Source organism: Balaenoptera physalus (assembly GCF_965194825.1).
Source record: "Balaenoptera physalus genome assembly, chromosome: 3".
Taxonomy (NCBI): domain Eukaryota; kingdom Metazoa; phylum Chordata; class Mammalia; order Artiodactyla; family Balaenopteridae; genus Balaenoptera; species Balaenoptera physalus.
In genome coordinates, this window is record NC_138890.1 from 128,325,610 (window position 1) to 128,351,603 (window position 25,994).

Below are 25,994 nucleotides of genomic sequence, written 5' to 3' on the forward strand. Positions count from 1 at the left end.
CCCAATTCTTTGTACTTTTCCCAACCTCCAAGACCAAAACTTCGTAAAAATTACTCTTTTTTATAAAACTTAATTTTATCAGAAATATATACACACTGCCTAGTACAATGTACCCATATAATTATATTCAAAAGATATCTGATATTAATGATGATAATCTGTCATTATGAATATAATGACTTCCTAGTATTATCTACTGCGACATCTTAGCTGCTTTCTGCTGAGCTGCATTGCTGTCTTCTTTATCTCTGCTTTTTCCAGTAGGTTTGAGAATAATGAGCCTTACGGGAATCAACTTCTCTAATATTTATTAGGATTGATTTTTTTTTACATCCAGGTGACTTATACACTATGGTATATGGTATATAAATTTAATTTTTATATGCATTCTAAAGACTTCAAGATACAAGGGATTTTTTTTTTTAGCTTTCTTATACACAGTAAGAAAATAAGTTACCTTAACACTAAAGTGAAAGTGTATGCTTATTAAAAAATCATTTTCCTTACTAAATTTGAGTATGTACATTTCATCTGAGAAAACATACTTAAGATCAAAAAAAAAAAAAAACTTACCACTTTAGTAAAAAGAATGATGGTCTTTTCCAGTCTATCTCTACATACATTATCTGTACCTATACTTCTACCTGTTAGAAATACATTTCAAATATTAGTAAAAAATTTATAATATTCTATAAATTCACAACCAAGACAATGAAAAAACATTTTACAAAAATACTGTCAGATTTATTTTTGCACATTTTGCATTACGAATTCATTAGTGTGTATTCCCAACTCTAAACAAATAAACAATAAACAGTAATTAAGTTTTTAAAAAGCAATACCAAGACTTGTACTTGACACAGTAATCCTCAGTGCCATATTTCATAAAATTAATCCTAAAATACAAACTGAGCCTATTTCACAGTAAAAGGATAGCAATTTTATCCATAAAATCATGAATCACAGTTTCAAAATCTAAACTAGTCATATTTGAAATACCTATCAAGCAACATAAGTAAAAACAAAGAATTCAAAGATTAACATAATCATTATTTTTCCTATATCTTCTAACAATTTTCTTCTGATAATTTCCCTGGTATAATTAATTTTTGTACATTCAGAATAATGTCCATCAGCTCATTAACTATCTTGCTCCCTAATCATACTAATCATATAGTCTTCCTTCTGTTTCCCCCATGGGGATGACCAGAGGAAAATGATCATTTTTAGGAAAAAAAAAACTGTATTATATGAGCTGTCTTATTCATCTTTACATGCACAGTACCCAGAACAATACCTGGCAACACACTCAATAATGATTCTACTAAACCGAAAATGACTGACATAAAACAATCAGCAACTCCCTAAAAGTGAGTACACTAAGGTATCTTCTCAGGAGAGTAAGTCTCCCAATACACTCACACATAAAAAACATACACGTATACATGTATACAGGTTATACATACATGTATACATACATGTGTGTGCATGCATTCGTGAGTATCCTGTGTATGTTATGTGTGTGTGCATCCTGAGCAAAGGTGCTTATAATCATAGGGAAGCGAAGAGGATAACAAACAGACCACCAGTATAATACAACACAAATGCAAATGCTAAATTCTTTCGTGTGGGAGAGTGGATCAGAAAGGGTCCTATAGGTAAGTCAGTAAAGGTTAATAAACAAGGGATTTACAAAATGAATGTAACCACTTAAGAACATTTATATCAAACAGATACATAAAATGTACTAAAAGAAACAATCAATAAAAAGTCTAAATAGCATTTGACATAGGGTCTACACTTATTATCTGCTAAACATACTATCGTTGTGGATGTCTGCACGGAACAGAGTAGTAGCAGTAGAAATACAGAGGAAGGAATGGATACAAAATAATTTTGTTTTTTAAAAAAGGTTTCCTCAATACTTAGGACAAGACAGGTATATGAAGACAAAAGCTGAGCTTCCAATTTAATTTCAGATAATTAATTACCGAGATACAAGATTTTAGCCACTCCAGATTTGCAAGTGCCAAGCGGAAGCTATTAATGAATAAGGATTCTACAGTAAAAACTACTATCATGGAAGTACTTACTGCACTCCAGAAATTGTTTTAGACGTTCAAATATTCCATGTAAAAAACCCTAGAAAAGAAAAAAATTTTTGAAGAGTCTCAATTTATTGTTATAATTTTACCTTACACTTTTTCAGGGAAACTAAAACATACTTATCACATCATATTAAAAAGTTAAAATTAGATAAAGTAAAAATCATTCCATTATTATAATAATGTCTTCAGTCTTCCACAACAAAATAACTATAGTATTTCATCTCCTCAGTGTCTCATTTCAATAACCTAAATCACTTTGCAATAAATAAAAAATTATTTATTAAGCATTCTATTTCACTAAATATTCTCTATTCTCCTTACTGTTTTATTTTTTTTTCATAGCCTTATAACCCCCTGACATACTGTTTATCATCTGTCTCCTCTCACTAAAATGTAAGATCCTTAAGAGCCAAGAACTTTTCCTTGTTATTTTGCTCTATCCCAGAATCCAGGAATGGTATTTACCAATAATAAGTACTCGTAATATGAATAAACGGTAGCAATTATTTATAGCAGAGTTCTCAATCTCAAGTATTAAATATATTAGCCTTCAGATACCAGGGAAGGCAAGACTCACCATATATCATATGGGATCAATACACCTTTACCTTTTAATATGTATTTTAAAATGTTATGAAAACTTCACAGAAATAGGGCTTTCCTGGTGGCACAGTGGTTGAGAATCCGCCTGCCAATGCAGGGGAGACATGGGTTCGAGCCCTGGTCTGGGAGGATCCCACATGCTGCAGAGCAACTAAGGCCGTGTGCCAGAACTACTGAGCCTGCGCTCTAGAGCCCGCGAGCCACAACTACTGAAGCCCACACACCTAGAGCCCGTGCTCTGCTACAAGAGAAGCCACAACAATGAGAAGCCTGTGCGCCGCAACGAAGAAGTAGCCCTTGCTGCCACGACTAGAGAAAAGCCCGTGCACAGCAACAAAGACCCAACACAGCCAAAAATAAAATAAATAAAATAAAGTAAATTAATTTTTTAAAAACTTTACAGAAATAAATATAAAGGGATAGTGAAAAACAACTTTATTAAAAATTTTTAAGAATTTAATTACCACAGACTTCTTTATATCAATAAATTTTGGTGTATAAACATCATAAAAGATGTCACATGTCCTGTTAGCAAAAGAGATGGTCCAGGTTTTTGTCACAAAATACTACACAATGAAGGCCTTCCTGACGAATGACTAACTAGAACAGAATGCTCCATTTCTTCTTTGAAATATAGAAATATATTGTTCACTCATCAATCCCTGAGTCTGAGACAATTCAACTAGGATATCATCACCTGAAGACACAAAGGCTGGGATTTCACTTAGACAATTTCACTATCATCGTTAGGGTCTAGAATGCTGCTACCAGTCTCTTTGAGAGCATCCATCTTCAGATTCATGTAAAAATTATAAAACATTTTGCTGTTAATTTTCTTTTCTCAGCCATTTCGAGCAGGAAGTGAAAAATTCTGAATTCTCGACTGTGTTAAATGAAAGCTAATAGTAAAGAGATAGTGTTTGTGGTCTTCTTTTATACCTTCCTAAAAGATGATGCAATACAGTAGACAACACAGTAAGAAAACTGCAGGACAACAACTAATTTCACTATTGCCTTATCCTCTGGCAATCTCATCATTCTTTCATTTTCATACTATTTCAACCTTTTTAAGCATAGTTGAGAATGGTAAGTAATAATTAACAATAAAATAATTCCTAGGATGATGAAACAGCAGAATGTTTCAATATAGGAAAAATAAAATCACCGAGATCCCATATGTATGTTAAATTTATACAGGGGTTCAATGGTCCCATACAGTAGCTACAAGATAGAAGGAATTTTATTCTATTTTCTTTTAAATAAAATTTGTGTATCAGTCAGGGTTCTCTAAAGAGAGTAGAAAATTATAAAGGCCATCAATTTTAGTAAGCGCACCAAGAGGATCGGGAATTTATAGAACTAGACCACCAACTAATCTGCAATCCAAATCAACTAATTAACTTGACTATTGTTACGTAATAGTAAAGTAAGAACCCCTTAAAATTATCATTAAATGGTAATTTACAGAGCATTTTAATTAGTTGCTGAACTCATTACAAAAATCATTATCTCTGGGCTTCCCTGGTGGCGGAGTGGCTGAGAATCTGCCTACCGATGCAGGGGACACGGGTTCGAACCCTGGTCTGGGAAGATCCCACATGCCGCAGAGCAACTAGGCCCATGAGCCACAACTACTGAGCCTGCGCGTCTGGAGCCTGTGCTCCGCAAAAAGAGAGGCTGCGATAGTGAGAGGCCCGCGCACCGCGAAGAAGAGTGGGCCCCGCTTGCCGCAGTTGGAGAAAGCCCTTGCACAGAAACGAAGACCCAACACAGCCAAAAATAAATAAATTAATTTTAAAAAAAAATCATTTTCTCCCTTAATCCTCACAACATCCAATGGGACATGTACTATTATTTCATCTCGTATTACAAAAAAGGAAACTCAGTATCAAGGAAGATAAGTAAATAGTCTGAGGCCATGTTATCAGGAAAAGGCCAAGCCAAGATTCAAATCCAAATTTATCTGCCTCCAGAAACCCAAATCTCACGACTATCATATAGTGTTTCTTAAGCATCTTTTAAATTCCATGTTATTTTAAAGATCTTTATGTTATTTGAAAAGTTGTCCATAATTTGTTAAAATTCTATTCTCTTTACAACTAGTCAATATACATCAAATGCCACAACACAGCATTTATAACTGAGTAAAGGTTGACGTACAATTTCTGAGACAGAAGACTCTCAAGGAAAAGCCAAAGGCTCACAAAACATGGATAGTATCCACTGAAAACTATTATTCTAGTTTACAGAAATATGATTCAAATCAATTCGTTTTCACTAAAAACTGACATATTCAGTATTTTAGTTAATTTTATGATACTCAGAATATTACAAATAAAGATAATCGCTGAGCCTTCTGACATGTTTCTACCATATCATATAGTCATTCATTTAACAAATAACTACTGAACATTTTTATATTGCAGAGATTGTTCCAAGCTCTGGAGTGAACAGTGAATGAGACAAAGTCTCTGCAGTCATGAAACTTACACTCTAGTGAGGGCAATGAGGGGGAGTTGTCAAACTGGTTTCTGGAAAATGTTTTTTGACAGCATGGCAATAAATATAGATATTTAAATGTATCAGCATTTAAAACTGGGATTGGTTTTGATATATCTTTGGGCAATTTGGTAATATATATCAATATCATCAGTGTGCATACACTTTAGCCCAACATTTCCATTTCTAAGAATTTATCCTAGAAGATCACTTAGAAAAGTACACAATGACATATGCACCCAAATGTTCATTCTAATACCATTTATCAACAATTAAAAACTGGAAACAACCTACATGTCATCAACAGATAACTGGGCAAGTAAATTGTAGAAAACCTATGATTAATTTTATCATTTTTTTAAAAATTTGTACACCGACAGTAATCATATGGATTTACTATACAATCATTAAAAACATGACATATAACAATATTACTGACATGAGAAAAATATCCCCAATACACTGAGTTTAAGAAAAAGCCAAGTGGACTTCCCTGGTGGCACAGTGGTTAAGAATCCACCTGCTTATGCAGGGGACACGGGTTCAAGCCCTGGTCCGGGAAGATCCCGGACCAGGAGTAACTAAGCCTGTGTGCCACAACTACTGAGCCTGTGCTCTAGAGCCCGCGAGCCACAGCTACTGAGGCCGTGTGCCACAACTACTGAAGCCCACGTGCCTAGAGCCCGCGCTCTGCAACAAGAGAAGCCACCGCAGTGAGAAGCCCACATACTGCAACTAAGAGTAGCCCCCACTCACCACAACTAGAGAGAGACTGCGTGCAGCAACCAAGACCCAACACAGCCAAAAATAAATAAACAGATGAAAGACGGAAGGGAGGGAGGGAGGGAGGGAGGGAGGAAGGAAGGAAGGAAGACGGACCCAAGTAAGGAAACAGCTTGTAGGTCTCATTCACACAAAATTGAGGAAGAAAGAAAGTATATCTAAAAGAATATGCATAAGATGTCTTAAAGGATAATTAACAAATGTTAGCAATATCTCTGATAGTAAGTTTTTAAATGATTTCTTATTTCCTGTTTCCTCTTCTGAGTTTTTTAACCTTTAAAAAAATAAGCATATAATGCTTTTATAGAAAAAAATTGTCTTTACATTATAATGATGTATATCAAAAGTTTTTGAATTCTTTTAACAATAGAACCATTATTTCAATCATAATCTTATGGAAATACAAAATATAGTAAAGATTAAAAAAAGAAGTGTGACTCTGGTCAAATCTAGTAGGACAAACCCAAAGACCCAATTAAACATACTCTTTCCACAATTCCTATGCAGCCCCCAAGACAATCCACAGAGAGTAACATCTTAGCTGACCTAAACTCACTGTGAAAACTAATATAGATCTGAGCAAGTATGATACAATTCCATTTTGTTTAGGAATAAAATTTATGCAGCTATATATTTTTGCATATAGAAAAAGCAGATGACGTGATACCAAAAATGAATATATTTCACAACTTGTTGGGCTTATCAATGGAGTTTTCCCCGCTTATACACATAACTTTTAATTGATTGCAAAAGGGCATAAATGTTATGATTCAAGGGGAAATAAACACATTTTAAGTACATAAAAACAGACAAAGGAAAATACCAAGGATATAAATCAATCTACACTGACCCTGGTAATGTTATCATAGCATTCAAATTCACAAGAGTTCACTTGAATTCAAATTCAAAGTAACACTCTCAATGCACCACGGCATCTTGAGAACCATCCTAGTTCTACTTCCTCTCCTTCACATAATATTGCTGCTTTAACATATTTTCTGTATGTCTGAAAACAGACCACAAGTCTAAAAGTGTAGTATAATATATACAAAATAGTAAAACACTAGGTGGTCATTTAATAAAAAACTTTTAAATGAATGCCAAGTAAAAAGAATAAACTTTATATAACATTCAGGAAAATACCAAGCACTTTTCCGAAGTTACAAAAATTAAATGACTTCTTTCACTTACCATCACCTCCATATTCTTATGAGGTTCCACGAATCCATTAACAGTCAACTTACGCAGCACTGAAAAGTAAAATCAAGCTTTACTTACATCTTTTTTTCATATGTTTTCCTATTAAAATCATAATCATAATAGACTCAGAATCACAAAGCCTCATCAAGCCTGGAGGTTAATCTAGCTTAATCCTTTCATTTAATAGATAAAGAAAGGTAACTCCTGGTCACTGGTTGGTTACGAAGTGGGAAAGATGGAACTAAACCCCAGTTATTGTGACTAAGAAGCAATGTTCTTCTCACTTGTCGTAACTATTCATGTTTTTTAAAACCATACTGCAAAATTTAGTTCAATTTACATAACTGTTAGTACTTCTCACTTGCAATAACACCTACAGGCTAAGTTGAGAAGGTTACCTCTATTCCATAAACTTTAAACTATGACTCAACAGTGACCGAAAAGCTTTATTCAGTTTTAGGCTACATTAATGAAAATATAGCACCTCCAAAAAGGGACAAAAAGATTAAACTCAATTTCCAAATCTGGAATAAACTACAGTGCTCAGTTACAAGCATCACACATTTTATGAGTAAACTGATGTACACAGGGAGACAAGCAGGATTAACAGATTTGAAGTCAGATCTAGACTTAAATCGTAGCTCCAATGCCTCAAACTGTATTATTTTGGACAACTTTTCTGATCTCACATTCCTCATCTATAAAATATGGTTATAAGTCCTACTGCATAGGGTTATTAAAGAATTCAATAGTACAATATATGTAAAACACTTAGCAGAATTCAGTAACAACAAGCATGATAGCAGCATAAGACTACCACCTTATATTATCAAATTTAAAGTCACTTCACTGTAAGAAAACAACTTTATAGACAGCATTGCTTTCTATATAACTAAAGACTTAGTGTTCATGAGGTGAAGTCTAAGGGCAGTGTAACCCACACACCTACAGTCAATTAACCTTCAATAAAGGAGGCAAGAATATACAATGGAGAAAAGACAGTCTCTTTAGCAAGTGGTGTCGGGAAAAGCTGGACAGCCGCATGTAAGTCAATGAAGTTAGAATACTTCCTCACACCATACAGAGAAATAAACTCAAAATGGCTTAAAGAGTTAAATATAAGACATGACACCATAAAACTCCTAGAAGAGAACATAGGCAAAACATTCTCTGACATAAATCGTACCAATGTTTTCTTAGGTCAGTCTCCCAAGGCAAAAGAAATAAAAGCAAAAATAAACAAATGGGACCTAATCAAACTTATAGTTTTTGCACAGCAAAGGAAACCATAAACAAAATGAAAAGACAACCTACAGACTGGGAGAAAATGTTTGCAAACAATGCAACCAACCAGGGCTTAATTTCCAAAATAAACAGCTCATACAACTCAATAACAAAAAAACAAACAACCCAATCAAAAAATGGGCAGAAGACCTAAATAGACAGTTATCCAAAGAAGACAGACAGATGGCCAATAGGCACACGAGAGGATGCTCGACATCGCTAATTATTAGAGAAATGCAAATCAAAACTACAATGAGGTACACCACCTCACACCAGTCAAAATGGCCATCATTAAAAAGTCTACAGGGACTCCTTGGTGGCGCAGTGGTTAAGAATCTGCCTGTCAATGCAGGGGACACAGGTTCGATCCCTGGTCCGGAAAGATCCCACATGCCACGTAGTAACTAAGCCCATGTGCCACAACTACTGAGACTGCACTCTAGAGCCTGTGAGCCACAACTACTGAGCCTGGGTGCCACAACTACTGAAGCCCATGCACCACAACAAAAAGCCACTGCAATGAGAAGCCCGCGCACAGCAACGAAGAGTAGCCCTCACTCACTGCAACTAGAGAAAGCCCATGTGTAGCAATAAAGACCCAACACAGCCATAAATAAATAAATAAATAATTTTTTTTTAAAAAGTCTACAAATAATAAATGCTGGAGTGGGTGTGGAGAAGAGGGAACCCTCCTACACTTTTGGTGAGAACGTAAATTAGTACAGCCGCTAAGGAGAACCATATGGACGTTCCTTAAAAAACTAGAGTTGCCATATGATCCAGCAATCCCCTTCCTGGGCATCTATCTGGAGAAAACCATAATTCGAAAAGATACATACACCCCAACGTTCATAGCAGCACTATTTACAATAGCCAAGACATGGAAACAACCTAAATGCCCATCAACAGATGAATGGATAAAGAAGATGTGGTATATACACACAACAGAATACTACTCAACCATAAAAAAGAATGAAATAATGTCATTTGCAGCAACACGGATGGACCTAGAGATTATCATACTAAGTGAAGTCAGAAAGAGAAAGACAAATACCATATGATATCACTTACATGTGGAATCTAAAATATGACACAAATGAACTTATTTACAAAACAGAAACAGACCTACAGACATAGAAAACAAACTTATACTTACCAAAAGGGAAGGGGGTCGGGGAGGGATGAATTAGGAATTGAGATTAGCAGAAACATACTATCAGTACTATCAGTACAAAACAGATGAATAACAAAGTCCTACTGTATAGCACAGGGAACTATATTCAACATCCTGTAATAAACCATAATGGCAAAGAATATGAAAAAAAATGTGTGTATGTGTGTGTGTGTGTGTGTGTGTGTGTGTGTGTAAGTGAATCACTTTTCTGAATCACCAGAAATTAATACAACATTGTAAATCAATTAAATTTCAATAAAAAAATAATAAAGTCAGTGTATTAAAATTAGGCTTAGAATGCAAATGTCTGAAGACCTTCAGTTTCATACCATCAATTATCTACAACTCAAGTTACTGTACCCTAATAGGAGAAAATAGGGCTCAAGCTGAATCCCTTACCCTGGACAAGATCTTTCCCACCACAGGACCTTGGTCTACACTATCTGGTACAGTGCTTTCTTTCTCCCTTTATCACCTAGTTAACTTCCATTTATCCTTTATGATTTTGGTTCAAACATCATTTTCTCAGGGAAGTCTTTTCTGACCTTATTATCAATCATCATAACATTGTAAGGCCCCCCTGTCACAGATGTCATTTTACATGTACTTGTATGATCATTGTATTATATCTGTCTCCCCAGAACCAAGCACCTACCTATAAATACGTTGAATGAAGTAATGAACATATGCCTGTCTAAAAGATACTAAATGCGCACAGGTATAAATGCAAAGATTACATGTGACAAAAGCTCTAGTCCTAAGTATTTAAGTCATAAAAGGAAAGAAATTTATAGCTTGACAGAACAAGTATTTTAAAGAAAAATGCTATGAGATTTTTCCAGATCAGGATGCCTTAGAAATGCTAATGTGTATCTAAGACCTCGAGATGCTGCGGTGTTGAAAAGCCTAAAGCAGGCTAATGTAGAGTAGAACGGCATCATTTGTGTCAGGAATTAGGCTTTGAAGTCAGTGAGACAAAAAAACTCTACAATCAAAAGGATTCATGAAAATTCCTTAATCATTAAATACAGTACTTACACACCGCTTTATGAATCTAATCTTGTATCAGTTTCTCTAATTCTTTCTGTGTAAACATTTCTAAGGCCTTTTAATGTCTTCCTCAAGAATGTTGGTAAAACCATCTCCATTCACTTGTAAAACCACCTGTACAATGGATTGGATTTTACATGTCAACAGTCCTTTAAAATAATCTGTCCACAAGGTTCACCAAAATGTGTTGACAGTTTGGGGTTTGTGCATCCACTGTCTTATTAACGTAAGTGATGCACTGGAGTAGAGCCATTGCAAGGTACTAAGGTGAATATGATAAAAGGGTTTACAAATAAAATAGAGAATGCAAAATGAGCTGTAGTAAGAAAGAAATAAAGGTTGCTTGAGCTCAAACTAAGAAACACAAGATAAAAGAGCCTCAGCAACCAGAACAGAAGGAAGACAAAGAGAATAAAATGATGGTGAATGTTTTAGAAAGGAAAGGAGCCTCGGAATACATGCATCAAGATAAGCTCAGCTCAGGGAAGGTGAAAGAGATTTATGCTAAGGGAATGCCTATAAACAAAGCATAGGAAAACACAGGCCAAGATAGCACCCCAACAAGCACCTTCTAAAATCCAAGTGAGCCTAAGGTACAAACAAGAAAGATGAGTTCTCAGGGAAAAGAGAGCTGGGAGATAGAGCTCAACTAATAAGCCTGGGGGACAGAAGTTTAGGAAAGTCGGCATGACAATAATAATGGTAGCAGCCCAGAATGAGAAATGAAGCAAAAAAGAAGTGCAAGTATTTGAAAGGTATGCATTCACAGCCATGAAACTCCAGTAATGTGAATATAACTTAAAGCTATCCATCTGAACTACGTGTGCTCTCATCAATTAGGGTAGAGGAAGAGCTATTCTTACAAAAGAAAAGCAAACTACAAGAGCCCTTGTCTCTGAGGGAACTATTAACCCCTTATTCTTCCACCAGTGCAACTGGAAACAGAAAGTCCATACAGACAAACTATTTGGCCACTGTTCTGAGGTATGTTGTTTCAAAAATAGGCATGTCAAGTTTAATAGTACCTTTCAATGACAGTAGAGTTCGTTCTAGTGAACTTAGAACTGCAGCTTCATTGCCAGAAGAAACTTGCTGAAGGAATGTGTCTGTGTGGTGATTCCACAGAGAGCAGGCAAAACTATAAATTCCAGAAGCTAACTGCAAAGATATCAACAAATTTGTTCACAATATTATTACAGATTTCAGTAATCAATTAGACCTACGTAGTAATACATTTTGGTTTTAAAACTGAGCACACATTTTCAATGAGATTTAAAATAGTCAAGAATCACTTACAGCAACATTTTAAACTTTTTTTAGTCACAATGCACAGCAGTAAGTATGGTTTACATTGGCTACTGCTACTTACGCACACACACATGTCCCCCCCAAAATATTAGTTTCTTGAAACATTTCTTAGCCTAATGCCTGCATTGCAGTCTGATATTTCCTATTTTTACTTTTTTTTCTTCCATTAATAGTTGTAACACTCAGCTTTAAAAACAGGAGTGTCACTGAGTTTATCAGATAAATCAATATACTAAGAATACAAAGGAGTTAAATTTCTGGGCTCTGCCAATTCTACCCATATGGTTTTCGGTATTTAAAGCAAGAAGATACAAACCACATCACTTGTCAGGCTGCTTGCCTAATATGTACCAGTATTTAAAAACCTGACTCACACTGAGAACCACCTTCCAGTGGTATCTTCGTTTTTTTCCAGAAGGTCTAAGAGCAATCCACCTGAGCCTACATGGCAATTTTCTTTAAATAAAATTATACAAAAGTGCATATGACTAGTTATCATTAGCACACTTCAGAATGATTTTTTCTTATTTGAGATATGTCATATCAACTAATTAAACACTATATTTACTAATATGGTCAGGCATCAGAAACCAGTCAGAAATGCAATCCTGTAAATATAATATTTCTATGAAAAAATCAAGTTCCACTTCTGTTATTTTAATTCAGTAATCTTAATGGTCTGTGCTTCCAGGTATAGAGAAATAGCTTCACCATACCCCTTGGAAACTCTGCACACATCTACACAGGCAAAGGCTTAAACCTCTGCTAATCCGAGTATTGGCAGAACATCTTGTGATCCTCCTGGAACACAAGAGGATGAAAGGCTTGTAAGCAACTGCTAGAACACCAATCTCTTGCTCACCTCCCTATCTCCTCTGTTAGACGGCTTCTCATGGCCTCCTGGGATCTGATAAGGTATAAAGTATCCTATCCCACCCCTAACTCTCTCCCCCAGAAGAGAGCTGCAGAATATAATACCACTTAGTTACAGTCTAGAAGTGGCTTCCCAGCAATGGGGCATTCCACAACCTGGACTGGAGTCATCCAGCCCCTATTGCTTTGGTCATTGTTTTTAGTGTGTAGACATACAGCATTTGTGACAGAAATCAAGAAACAGTAGTGTGAAAAAACTTTAATTAATATTCTTCTTTGTTTCACACTCCAGTTCTGGAGCTAAGCACCTAGCTTAGACATTAGGCATCTATTATGCCACAATTCATAACTCTTTTTAGCTAGCCTACAAAAGGGCTCTGCACAAACAGGGATGGTTGGAATGAAGCAGCAATAGCACTACACTTTCAGCCCAAGGGTAAAAGGAAGGAGACAGACAAAGAAGGAAGAAACCACAAGAATTTGGGACAGAATACCGATAACTATCCTGTAAACACAAGCCCTCCACAAGCTTCTATCTGCTCCAGAAAATACCAACTGATACATGCTCACAAAAGGCTCATCTGGAAAAGAGAAAGTAATAATAAAGCACAAATAGGAGGGATAAAAATATTTATTCTACATTTTATTCTCAAAAATGTAGAGGGGGTAGGGAATATTCAGTTAGACAATATAAAAATAAATTACTTAATGAAACATTTTAGGTAGTAGTTCATGAAAATCCCAAATACTTGCATTTTTCTTTTTCTAAACCAGAAGAAACAGTGCCACCCACTGAATGCTTAGCAACTTTGTAGAAGCACACAGACTTGACTCCTTGAATATCAAAAGCAAAACATTACAGGAAGTTTTATTTCTTTTAGCATTTTAAATATTCTTAAACTTTTTTAGCCTCAGGACCACTGTCCTCACAATTTTCCCCTAAGAAAAGTGAGCACCAAAAATGTTTAAATCAAAGTCTTGTCATTCATCACTAATAGTGGGGCAATGAATATTATCCACAAACTGGAGCTTTCAAAACCTGCTTAACCTAACTCTAATCAACAAGATAGGGACTTCCCTGGTGGTCTAGTGGTTAAGAATCCGTCTTGCAATGCAGGGGCACCAGTTCAATCCCTGGTCAGGGTACTAAGATCCCAAATGCCGCAGGGCAACTAAGCCTGTGCACCACAACTACTGAGCCTGGGCGCTCTGGAGCCCACATGCCACAACTAGAGAGAAGCCCGTGCGCCGCAACAAAGAGCCTGTGTGCCACAACTAGGACCCTACACAGCCAAATAAATAAATATTAAAAAAAAAAAAAAGATAACCAAAAAATGTTTCAACATGTCAATGGTGCACCAATAAAAAAAAGAGAGAGAATACTATTCTAACTTAAAAAGACTCTTAAGAGGGAATTAATTCCCTGGCGGTCCAGTGGTTAGGACTTCGCACTTTCACTGCCGAGGGCGCAGGTTCAATCCCTGGTCGGGGAACTAAAATCCCACAAGCCGCATGGTGTGGCCAAAAAAAAAAGACACTTAAGAAACATGATCAAATGCTATGTACCTGCCATATTCATTTTTCTGGCTCAAACACACCACTTGTAAACATATTTAAGAACAACGTAGAAAATTGGCTAGAAGTGTTACATCATATTAAATCACTACTTTTATGTGTGTTAAATATGATAAAAGTTAAATGATTATATATGCTAAGTAACCAGATTAGGCTCAAGATGAAATCGCTCATGCTAAGCCCCACAGCAGCAAACCAAAACTTAGAACTAAGGTTCTGTGCTGGGCTCTCCCAGAAAAGGCAGGTCTAGGTCAACCAATCAGTGCCTGCCTGCTCAACACAAGTTACCTGACCCAGCTCTAAGACTTCTTTCTGCTCCATATAAGGAAAATAACCCTGATTTAGCTATTCAGCTAATTCCCAGTCTAGCTTCCTTGTTCCTGCTCACTTTCGTACAAAAAACTCTTTCAGCTTGTACAGCTCTTTGGAGCTCCTATCTGCTAGACTGGATGCTGCCTGAGCCATGAATAGTTGAATAAAAGTCTACTAAATCAGTAAACTGTCTGTGGAAAATTTTCTTTTAACCTTAAAAAAAATAAATCTATCTTTTTACAAATGAATACTAAAGTATTTAGTAATAAAATATTGTGAAATCTTTAAATTACTTTAAAATATCTTAGAAAAAGCAATAAAGCAAAAACAGCGAAATGTTAACTGCTAAATCTAGGTGATGGGTATATGGCAGTTAATATTTTTTCATTATTTTTCTATATGTTTAAAAAATTCACAAGTAACTCTTAAAATATCCACACATTTGTAACAAAAAAAGGTAGTTACTTTAGTAGCAGTCAGCTTTTTCCTTAATATTTAAAAATAAATTTGTTTCCACTTAACCATGACATACATATATATCAAACTACCCAAATGTGCCAGGCCAGAAGCTTTGGTGGATTATAAGGTCTCAAAAACAATTTCCAAAGTGCCAATGTATGTCTCTCAATTGATATTTATTAACTTTCAATGAAGGACATTCCTAAAGACCTGTAACACATGTTACCTACATATTTTTTAAGTAAAATCTAATTTTTATTTTGTTCTCAAACTTGCCACTGGTACACCTCAGGCCCAGGAAGGTCACTGTGGCCCATCTTCCAGATCCCTCAAGTCCTCTAATCCTAGCAACAGCCATAAGGCTGTCCTTAGCTACTGATGTCTAGACAATGCTCTCAGGTATACAGAGTATGATCTCGATATGAGGAAGGAGGAAGTGAAACTACCCTCCTCTCCATTTGGGATCCTACCTTTGTTCACAGCTGCATTTCAGGCATCCAATACAGTGACTGGCAGAGTAGGAACTCAAATATTTGTCAGACAGATAGAGATGGGCAAAAAACAAAGCTTCCCACCAAAAGTTTCCTCATATTTATATAAGCCTAGACTCACACACACTCACACACACACGCACGCACGCACGCACGCACGCACGCACACACACACACACACACACACTCTCTTAAGTCCCCACACAGGCTCATAGCAGAAATGACCCTTTGTGTATTATAGGAGTCACCCTTTAAACAACGTGTTTAAAAGCCAATTTGAATTTGGCAGAGCAAGAGACAAGATCTAGAATCAGCACTTAATCAGTACTTGGCATTTAAAACCACCCAAATGAAACTGAAAACAAAATGAATTTAACCTACTTGATGATTTGCCTATAAACACATTTATCTTTTAAATAAGTTTCACTATTTTGTAAATTTCCTGAAGGTTCAAGCTATACCATATAAGTGGCACCTTGGCAGTCTCAAATTTAACATTCATAACTTCAACTATTTGGGAATTTTCCCTAAGGACCACATCATTAAATTATAAATTTATAAGAAGTATGAAAATCTCTTTTACGAGGCTGAGTGAGCTTATACTAACCAACCCATCTCAAAGTAGCTATGTGGTTCTGTTTTGTTAGTTTATTCAGAAAACAGTAACTCATCAGGAAGACTCTTTGGTAGTATTGTAACCTGACTTCACCTTGCCACACAGTTTTCTCTTATCTTCACCATACAAATAATACATATGCTGTTAGTGGGAACATTATTCATCATAAACCCTTCAGTTTTTAAAATTTTGCTAAATGTTAGCTTTGACTATAATAACAATGTAATACAGTATTTAGTTTTCTTATGTGGCAGATTTTAATAAGTTACTAAATGAACTTTGAGGGTTTGTTTGTGTCTTACGCCTTTCCCCATGAATGTCAAGAGACGACTATTCGTCTCTTTCATCTCCTTCAGTACCGTAGATATCTCTCGTACACAACAGGCAATCAATATCTGCTGACCTACTCTCAGGGAGAAGAATTTAAGATTAATTCCTAATATTCAACCTTAAAAAATTCATAATAAAAACTGGTTATGGAAAATGTCTTTTTTAGAGATTCATACTCTAAATATTATTGGATGAACTGACACATTAAGATTTGCTCCAGCAAAGAGGAAATGTAAACGTGGCAACACCTTAAGAACTGTTAAATATGAGTGAAGAATATATGGGGGTTGTTGTATTGTTCTCTCAACTAGAGTATATTTGAAATTTTCTTAATTAAGAAAACTATATAACTGGTTGTATGCCAAAATTCCACAGCAAAGTATCCAATAAAGTCAGTAGGTCAAAAACTTAACTGTATGCCAAGAAAATACAAAAAAAAGAAAAAAGAAAACTAACTGTACAAAGGTCTTGGCTTCTAGAAAAAACAGTGACTAAAAATGCAAAATTTATATTTAAATTTACATAACTAAGATTTCCATATCAAAACTTTAATGGTGCTTGTATAGATTAACTTGGAATAATAAAGATTATAAATTCACAGAATCACGCAACTTTAGAATTGAAAGAAAATTTTAAAGAATCATAAAGTTTAAATGTCTTACTCAAAATTCCAAAGCTGCTCAGTACAAAGAAACATTCTTCACTGGAAACCAGGTCTTCTCATACTTGTTAACCCATATTTCTAAACACAAGTGAAATATACTTGCTTTCAAAAAATCTTTTCTTCTTTTTTGAGTTTTAGATTACTTCATTTACCATAGCATAAACCTTTGTGGGTTACACATCATGTCTACAAGGTATTATTTGGTTAATACATTTACAAGTACATTAGAATTACTATCTGTACCTTAAATCCCTTGCCTTCGTAGACTTTAGATTTTAACTGTACTTAATGTCAACTTTTTTATATTCAGGTTTGTATGAAAAGCTTATGATTTTCTAGAAAATGAATCCTCTTTGTGTCAAATCAAGCTCAATTTTGTAACTGCAAAGCAATTTTCTCTCCACTGCTGATTTTGTAGTTTGTCACCCCTGAAAAAAACTTATTTTAACATGGAGGGAAAACAAGATATAAACATTGTTGGGGCACGCAGAGCAGTAGGGAGGGGTTTTAAGTGCACACTGCACTACTTTGCCACACCAACTAGCTCAACTATGACCTTACACTTAATTTTAGGTGGGAAACTAATTTAGTACATGAAGACCATCTTAGCGATAAAGTAAACACATTATTAAAAGGAAGATTTTCCCACACTTCAGATTACCAAAATAATAGGAGTTGCTTTATTAACTAGCAAACTTGCTCTTTATAATAATATCTTCCCACACATGCTACCTTCAGTTAAAGTACACATCTTGTTCCCCAGCCCCATGAGACAAGATTCCCCTCCTAGTCCCTACTGTGCTCCATGTTTCCAGGTTCAGATACTCCATTCCAGAATGAAAGGTGCTAAGCTGAATTATTTTTTCCTGGTATCTTGAGTTTTGTATATGCTCCTCAAACTCCTGCTTTTTGAAGTTTTGCACTATATCACTTTGAAATCTAGAAGGTATCTAAGAACAAATCTCTTCTTTTACCATTTATTCATTTAACAGTTACTGAGCACCGTCCACTGATGTGCATTCTTCTGGGCTGGATAGTACGACTATAACAATAAGAGTTACAGTCCTCCCTCATAAAATTCAGTGTGGTGGACCTCAAAAAGGTAAGTCAACAATTATAATGTAATTACAATGCAACGTACAGTGTAATAAATGCGCTGCTGGAAGTAAGTACAAGATGCTAAGGAGACCAATATTTCACTTTATATGGAGAGGAAACAGCCTCACACTACAGGAAAACCAAGCAAGAAAGCTGAAGTGGACAGGAGGCTAACCCAAACAAGCTATACAGAATAAGGCCAGTTTAGATACAACTGGTAGAGCCTGACTAGGCTAAATATAAATTACATCTGAAAACCAAGGCAACACATTAAGAGAGTACAACTTCAGAAAGCCAAACCAAGAAGTAAGACTTCTATAGAAGGGGACCCTTCACTATAGAGTAACCGTAACCCAGAATCTTCTACACATTTGATTTTGGAAAACATCTATATAAAAGAAATTGAACGGGCCTAAGATGGGGATAAAGGTGAGAAAAATCAACAAGAAATTCATAGAGAGACTTGAGTAGATAAAATGTCCATTTCTTTAGTCCTTGTTAGATATCAAGCAAAAGGGACAAGGATTTTAAAAGCAACCTTTAACAAAAAGAATTTCTTACACTCAATATCCTCAGATAAACAGAAAATTGGCTATTTAAACCTACTGGGTTAAAAATAAAGAGAACATAATGTGGTTCTGGTTTAAACTTTGATGTATTAAGAATCACCTGGGGAACCTATCAAAAATGCAAATTCCCAAGCCATATCCTCAAAGTGAGAATTCCAAAGGTAAGCAAGAACACTTAAAAACACTTGGAGACTCCCATTGTTACCTGGTACAGTTCAAAATGTTAGGTTGAACAATATGAAAATCACTGTTCTGGTAGTTCAAAACAGTGAAATACAAACAAAAGCACCAAAGCAACTGAATGGAGAAAGTAAAGTTTTTTCAACAAATGGTGCTAAAACACCTATAGACACCCTCAGTCGTGTCAGACTCCTTCCTACATCCACCAATTACCCAGGCGCGTCAATTGTAACTTCCTAAATTTCAACTCTACATGCTCCTAAATGTTCTCTTTACCACTGCTTCATTTAAGAGCTTTATCATCGAATCTGAACTACTTCAAATAGCCTCAATTGCCTTTGCCTTCAGACTGTCTCTTTGCCTTCAGACTGTTCTCCACCGATTTTTCCCCCTCATTGGCAACTAAGTGACCTTACCAGTCATATCACTAACCAGCTTAAAACCTTTCGGGTGTTATCTATTACTATGAACCTTTTGAGGTCAATTAGAAAGAATTAATAATCCTTCAGTAAGATATTTATAGGTAAAATTACACACATTCTAATACAAGTAGCACAGTTTTCATTACCAAATTCTATGTTAAATCACTTACATCAGAAAACAGTTTTCTATCAGCAGCCAGTCGTTTAGACGCCAGGGTCTTGGTAACATGATAAAAGGTAAGCAACGCTCTGTGCTGTCGAAGATCATCTTGTACTTTCACAGATTCTATAAGAGTGGGAATCAGTTCAGGCCACTGTCTAGGACAGTCCAATCGAGCAACTTTTGCAATCAGCACGGCAATCTGAGTTGCAATCTAAAGGGAAAAAAATTAATCTTCAGAAATAAACATACGAAATTAAAGCAATAGATAAGGAATGCATTCATAGTTGAAAATTACCTTTTTGGTTAATTATACATTTAACAAAAATGAGTAAGATTTCACTGAGCAACTGCTTAAGATAGTAGTTCTCTAAGTGTGGTCTATGGATCCCTAGGGCGCCTAGGATCCTTTCTGTGAGGTCCTCGCTTTCCCAATAACGTACCGGTGTGAAGCCAGATTTTCATTACATACCTTCTGCCAAAATAATATCACAACATTGTAAATAGCAGATATATTTGAAAATCTAGATGTCTTCTTTTAAATAGCCAGACACTAAAGAGATAGGCAAAAATGCCGAACAATGTTACTCTTCTCATTAAATATTTATTGTTTGGGAAAATAGCTATTGTTCACTTTTTTAAATTCTACTTATGTTAACAAATAATATTTTTTTAGATTTCTCAGTTTTAATTTCTAATACAATAAATATCAACATATATAACCATTTCGTGTTTTATTTTAGCAGTATAAGGAAGTTCTAAGAATGCAAACATTGAGAACCACTGACCTCAGAGTAGAAATGAACATCAATATTAGGTATTTACATAATATTTGTTCAGATCAGTTTCACAAATTCTGGTTGACAGAACACCTAAGCAATGGTTTACCCCTCAATCACCCAAGACCCTGACCCCCCAACCACCTCCTGCCCCACGGAAAGTAACTCTGTTCCTCTCCATCTCCCCTCATCTCCCTCAGTTGAAGAAATGTACAGCAAAAAACTCAGATCATTTAAATAGGTTTAGATAAAACTGCATTGGATACACCACCTAATACAGTGTGCTTTAATATTCAAATTAAAGAATCAAATGTAAGAAATAGTAGTAACTTGGAAAAATAATTTTTGTATCATAAGCAAACTTATTTTATTCTTAAAAGAAAAATCTCACTACAAGGGAAAGAAAAATTCAGTTCCCACAGAGTAGTGAGAACTGCAAATGTGATGAAGGAAACAGACAAAAACCAGAAGCCATCCTGTAGTTTGGGGGCGGGGGGGAATGGGAGTGCTAAATTAACTTCTATAATTAATATATAGAGATGTGCTTTCAATATTGGCTCAAACACTGAAGAATTTAAAAAATATACAAGTATATCTATCTTCAAATGACTTCTGAGTTTTAAATCATTAACAGCCAAATCTAATAAAAATTCTTAACAGGTAGGCTTGGATCTCAAAATTAAAAAACCATCAGAAAAATGTGTATAAACATCACAAATGAACATTATAAGATTTTATTTTTAATGCCAAGAAACAAAGTTAGTTTGGAAAAGAAGCAAAAACTAAGGGAAAAGAAAGAATAGTTGGCACTCATTTTCTCACTAACCTGGTTTATTGGTTCATTGAAGTTGGTGATTAGCCCTGCACGCAATGTAGATTTCTCCTCCTCTGAGAGAGCACTGTAAAAAGATATATTTGTTATGCAAGAAAATGCTGCCTAATAATGAATGCAGGTAAGCATGACTGAGAATTTTAGCAATAAAGTCTTTCAAACAATGTGTCCTTGATTGTTTTGGTAATTAAACAGAATTATTTCCATTACTTGTATATTGACACATCAGGTAATTCAAAAGCACAAAATTCCTGCACAACTGAATAAACAGGAAGCACAAAATAGTAAGCAACAGGAAATAAGACAAATCCAGAGTAAAGAACATGATATTTTGATGTTTCCTTCTATTGATATAAAAACAGTTGCCTACCAAAAAATTAATGACGGTCTTTAAAAAAATCTATGAGTAAATATTAGTCTTACACTGACTTCTTTTACAAAATTCTATGTGGAAAGGGATCACGAATCAGAGAATATTTGGGATGGAAGACTTATTAGAAATCAACTAGTTTAAAATCTTTCATTTTACATGTCTGAAAAGGATAAACACAATACTAATAAGTTTGACTGCAAATGAGGAAGGAAACTAGATAGCAAAAGGAAAGAGACGGAGACTATCCATCTGTATAAGATTGTATACATTTTGAATTTTGAACTATATGAATGGTTTTATTTATTTTAAAGACCTCATTTCAAGGTTTTCCATTCTGGCTATGATAGAGTAGCTGGCACTGGATGAATCATCCCCAAAAAAACCTGCTATAAAAGTTGCATACAATTTTAAAAAAAAATGTTTTAAAGCATCTGTTGAGTTGAATTGTGTCCCCCTCCCCAAACCCTCCAAAAGGTATGTTCAAGTCCTAACCCAATATACCTGTGAATGTGACCTTATTTGGAATTAAGGGCTTTGCAGATGCCATCAAGTTAAAACGAGGTCACACTGGATTAGGGTGGGCCCTAATCCAATGACTGATGCCATTTATAGGAATAGAAGAATTTGGACAGAGACACAGAGAAGATACTTGAAAATAACACTATGTAACAATGAAGGCAGAGATTGGAGTGATATTTGGATATTAACATACCTCTCTCAGTAACTGATGGAAAAGGTAGCTCAAAATCAGTAACAACACGGAAGACTTCAATAGCATAATTAACAAATTTGACCTGATATATAAAACATTATAATCCACAACAGTAAAACATACGTTCCTTTCAAGTGCATATAAAACATTTACCAAAACACCATATGATGGGATCATAAAACAAGACAGCACGTTTCAAAGAATGAAGTCAGTAACAACAACAACAACAAGTCCCACATGTTTGGAAATAAGGTGATATACTTCTAATTAGCCTATGGGTCTAAAAAGAAATCACAGGGGAATTATTAAAATATTTTTAAATGAATGGTAATGAAAATACTACATATCAAGGCTTGTGAATCTGAACTAAAGCCATGATTACAAAAAAGCCTCAATGTTTTAAATGCATATAAAGAAAAACTGAATATCAATTATCTAAGCTTCCATTTCAAAAAACTAAAAAAAGAACAGCAAATTAAATTCAAAACAGTAATCAAAAGTACATTAAGCCTCATGAAGTACAATACCTAAAGCAAAGATAGAAAAATAGGCCAATAGGACAAAATAGAGAATCCAAAAACAGATCCATATGTATAAACTGCCTGATTTATAATAAGGGAACCACTGAAATGCTATAGGGGAAAAATATATGGTGCTGCCCCTACTTCACATCTATAACTTACACAGAAATCACTTCCAGACATACACCAAAATGTGAAAAGTAAAAAACCAAGCTTCTAGCAGAAAAAAGAATATTTTCATGGCTTTGTGTTGAGCAAAAATGTTGTAAACAGATCCCAAAAGAATTAATTATAAAAAGAAAGGTAGCTAAATTGAACTTCATTAAAAAAGATACCAGTAAGAAAGTGAAAAGGCAAGTCACAAAATAGAAGATATTTTCAATATGTATATTCAACAAAGAACTTATATCCAAATATATATATAAAGTCCCATAAATCAATAAGATAATCCAATTTTTTTAGATGTGCAAATGGCAAGCCCTTCACAAAAGAGGATCTCCAAATGACTAGTAAGTATACGAAAAAGGTACTCATTGTTTATCAGGAAAATGCAAAAATTACCAAGCACACCAGCATGACTAAAATGAAATAGATCAGACCAAGTATGGTGAGAATGCGTAGCAAATGCCAACACCCATGCTACTAGTAGAAGGGCAAATTGGTACAAATAGTCTGGAAAACTAATTGACAGTATCTACTAAAGCTGAACATACACCTGACCATAAATGACAATAAAATGCAAACTTATACGCAACAAGACATGCAAAAGATTTTTCAAAGAAGCCTTATTTTTAACAGTCAAAAACTAGAAACAACCTTCATACCCATCAACAGCAGAATGGACAGATAATGGTGGTATGTTCCTAAAATGGGATGTTATACTCAAACATAAAAGAGCAAACTACTGTCCCACGCAACTACATGGATAAATCTCACAAATATAACACTGAATAAAAGTCAGACACAAAAGAGAACATACTATAAGGTTTCCATTTGTATGAAGTTCAGAAACAGGTAAAACTAATCTATGGTGAGCAATGTCAGATCTCTGAGGAGGACATATAGGTGACTGTGAGACGGCAGAAAGGAAGCTTCTGGGGTGCTAGTTCTAGATTAGTTCTGAGTAGTAGTTACATGGATGTGGTCACATTACAAACATTCAAACTGTACCCTTCATTTGTGCACTTTTTAAGTATGTTATATATTATACTTCAATAAAAGTTTTTTTTAATCTTAACAGTGACTTGCTCAAGATTAGTAAACAAATGAGAAGACAAGATTAAGATAAACATGCGGGGGAGCATGTGGAACAGGTGAAGGGAGTGTAAAAGTACAGACTTCCAGTTATAAAGTAAAGAAGTCATGGGAATGTAATGTACAGCATGGCAACTACACTTAGTAATATTGTACTGTGTATTTGAAAGTTGCTAAAAGAGTAAATCTTGTAACTCATCACAAGAAAAAAAATTCTCTATGTATGGTGACAGATGTTAACTAGACTTACGGTGGTGATCGTTTCATACAAATTTTGAATCATTATATTATATATCTGAAACTCATATAATGTTATATGTCAATTAAACTTCAATTTAAAAAATAAACATTTAGGCAAAAGGAGTCAAAGCCCAATACAAGTCTATGCTTTCCCATTAAAAATGATCTCTCACCTGCTATATAAAAAAATAAATAAAATAAAATTCAGAAATTAAAAAAAAAACAAAAAAACAACTAATACTAAACTTTCTTTGGGTTATTTGTATGGAAATATGTTAATATAAATGTTTCAGACGTTACATGAAATTCCTAAAAATCTTATATGTTCTGGTATAATGTTATAAGTCATAATTCTAGTTATTATTTTAAAATGTATATCTCAGAAATAACTAAATTTCCTTGTCAATTGCATTATTATGAACTTTCATCAAATCTTTAACCGTGGTCATTTTTAAGTCTTCTTTCATTTACAGACAGTTCTGGGTATACTCTGATGCTTTTGCAAAAATGTTCCTATAAAAGGGTTTCATCTTCAAGGAATTCATGGAAAAGACTCTGACAAGCACAGGTTTCTGGTAACTTACTATACTGCTGAGCTGAATGAATAAGCATTTTCAGAACTCTAATGGAAAACTGATGAATTCATAAAAGTGCTACCAAAAGATCAAGATGAAAAAAACATTAATTACATGGGACTGAGTGAACTGATGAGGATGATTATAATTTTTGTGACTTTGTTTGAATAAAAAAAAAAAAAATTATGAGAAAAAAAATAAACCAATATTGATACATTAAAAAAAAATAGTTCTTGATATGATGCTTCAACTCAATTCTTCAAATAATCTATTTACATTTGAAAAGAATGTTTTCATATTTTGCTTAATTATTTGAATCAAATATACGCATTTCTAATTTCATGGAAACAATCACTCTTCATAAAATTATTAATTCATATTTTATCGTCATGTGGATTTAAATTCTCTCTTAGAAAATATGATTCAAATACCACTGTTAAATCTTTTGGGTTGCTTGGTTTCATGTCATACATGACACAGAAACGTACAAATTTATAGCATTTGTTGCAACAATGACTTGCAGTATTATAAATACGATGTTGGATCCCTATCAGTTATAAAATTCTTCTGTAACTTAATAGCAGATATTCTAAATTGCATAGCAGATAATGTCATACAAAATATGAAGAGAATGTACAATATGAAAAATTAACTACATTCTTTAGATGCTTTGTTTCTTAACTAAAAATTTTGTATATTTTCTGCCTCCTTATTCTCAGATTGTTTTCCTCACAACTTTCTATTGCTTTTATTATTTTTATTAAGTAAGAAACACATGCTCACTTTATAATCATTAGAAAAGAAATAGTGCAGATAGAAAGAAAAACCCTAGAATCCTATCATCCTGAGATAACTCCTTTTATCCATTCAATTTCTTTCTCTGCCTTTCTTTTACTCTTTAATTCTCTCCTTCTGAGAAGTATGTCACACACACTTTTTAATACAAAAAT

At 34.6% G+C, this 25,994-nt stretch overlaps 1 protein-coding gene across 6 annotated transcripts in view; it reads right to left on the minus strand.

The window, feature by feature from the left end:
* IPO11 (importin 11) overlaps positions 1 to 25,994 on the minus strand; it is a 239,983-nt gene that overhangs the window by 185,075 nt on the left and 28,914 nt on the right. For 5 of the 6 annotated variants that reach the window (XR_014262244.1, XM_082457116.1, XM_082457118.1 and 2 more), the window contains exons 4-9: positions 21,364 to 21,436; positions 19,769 to 19,972; positions 11,727 to 11,859; positions 7,185 to 7,243; positions 2,094 to 2,142; positions 574 to 644 (exon numbers count right to left, since the gene is read on the minus strand). Coding sequence is in view for 5 of the 6 variants with exons in the window: in XM_082457116.1 (XP_082313242.1) it covers positions 574 to 644; positions 2,094 to 2,142; positions 7,185 to 7,243; positions 11,727 to 11,859; positions 19,769 to 19,972; positions 21,364 to 21,436 (589 nt within the window). In the remaining variant the exon portion in view is untranslated. The remainder of the gene's footprint in view (positions 1 to 573; positions 645 to 2,093; positions 2,143 to 7,184; positions 7,244 to 11,726; positions 11,860 to 19,768; positions 19,973 to 21,363; positions 21,437 to 25,994) is intronic. The other variant, XM_082457119.1, reaches the window with a different exon arrangement.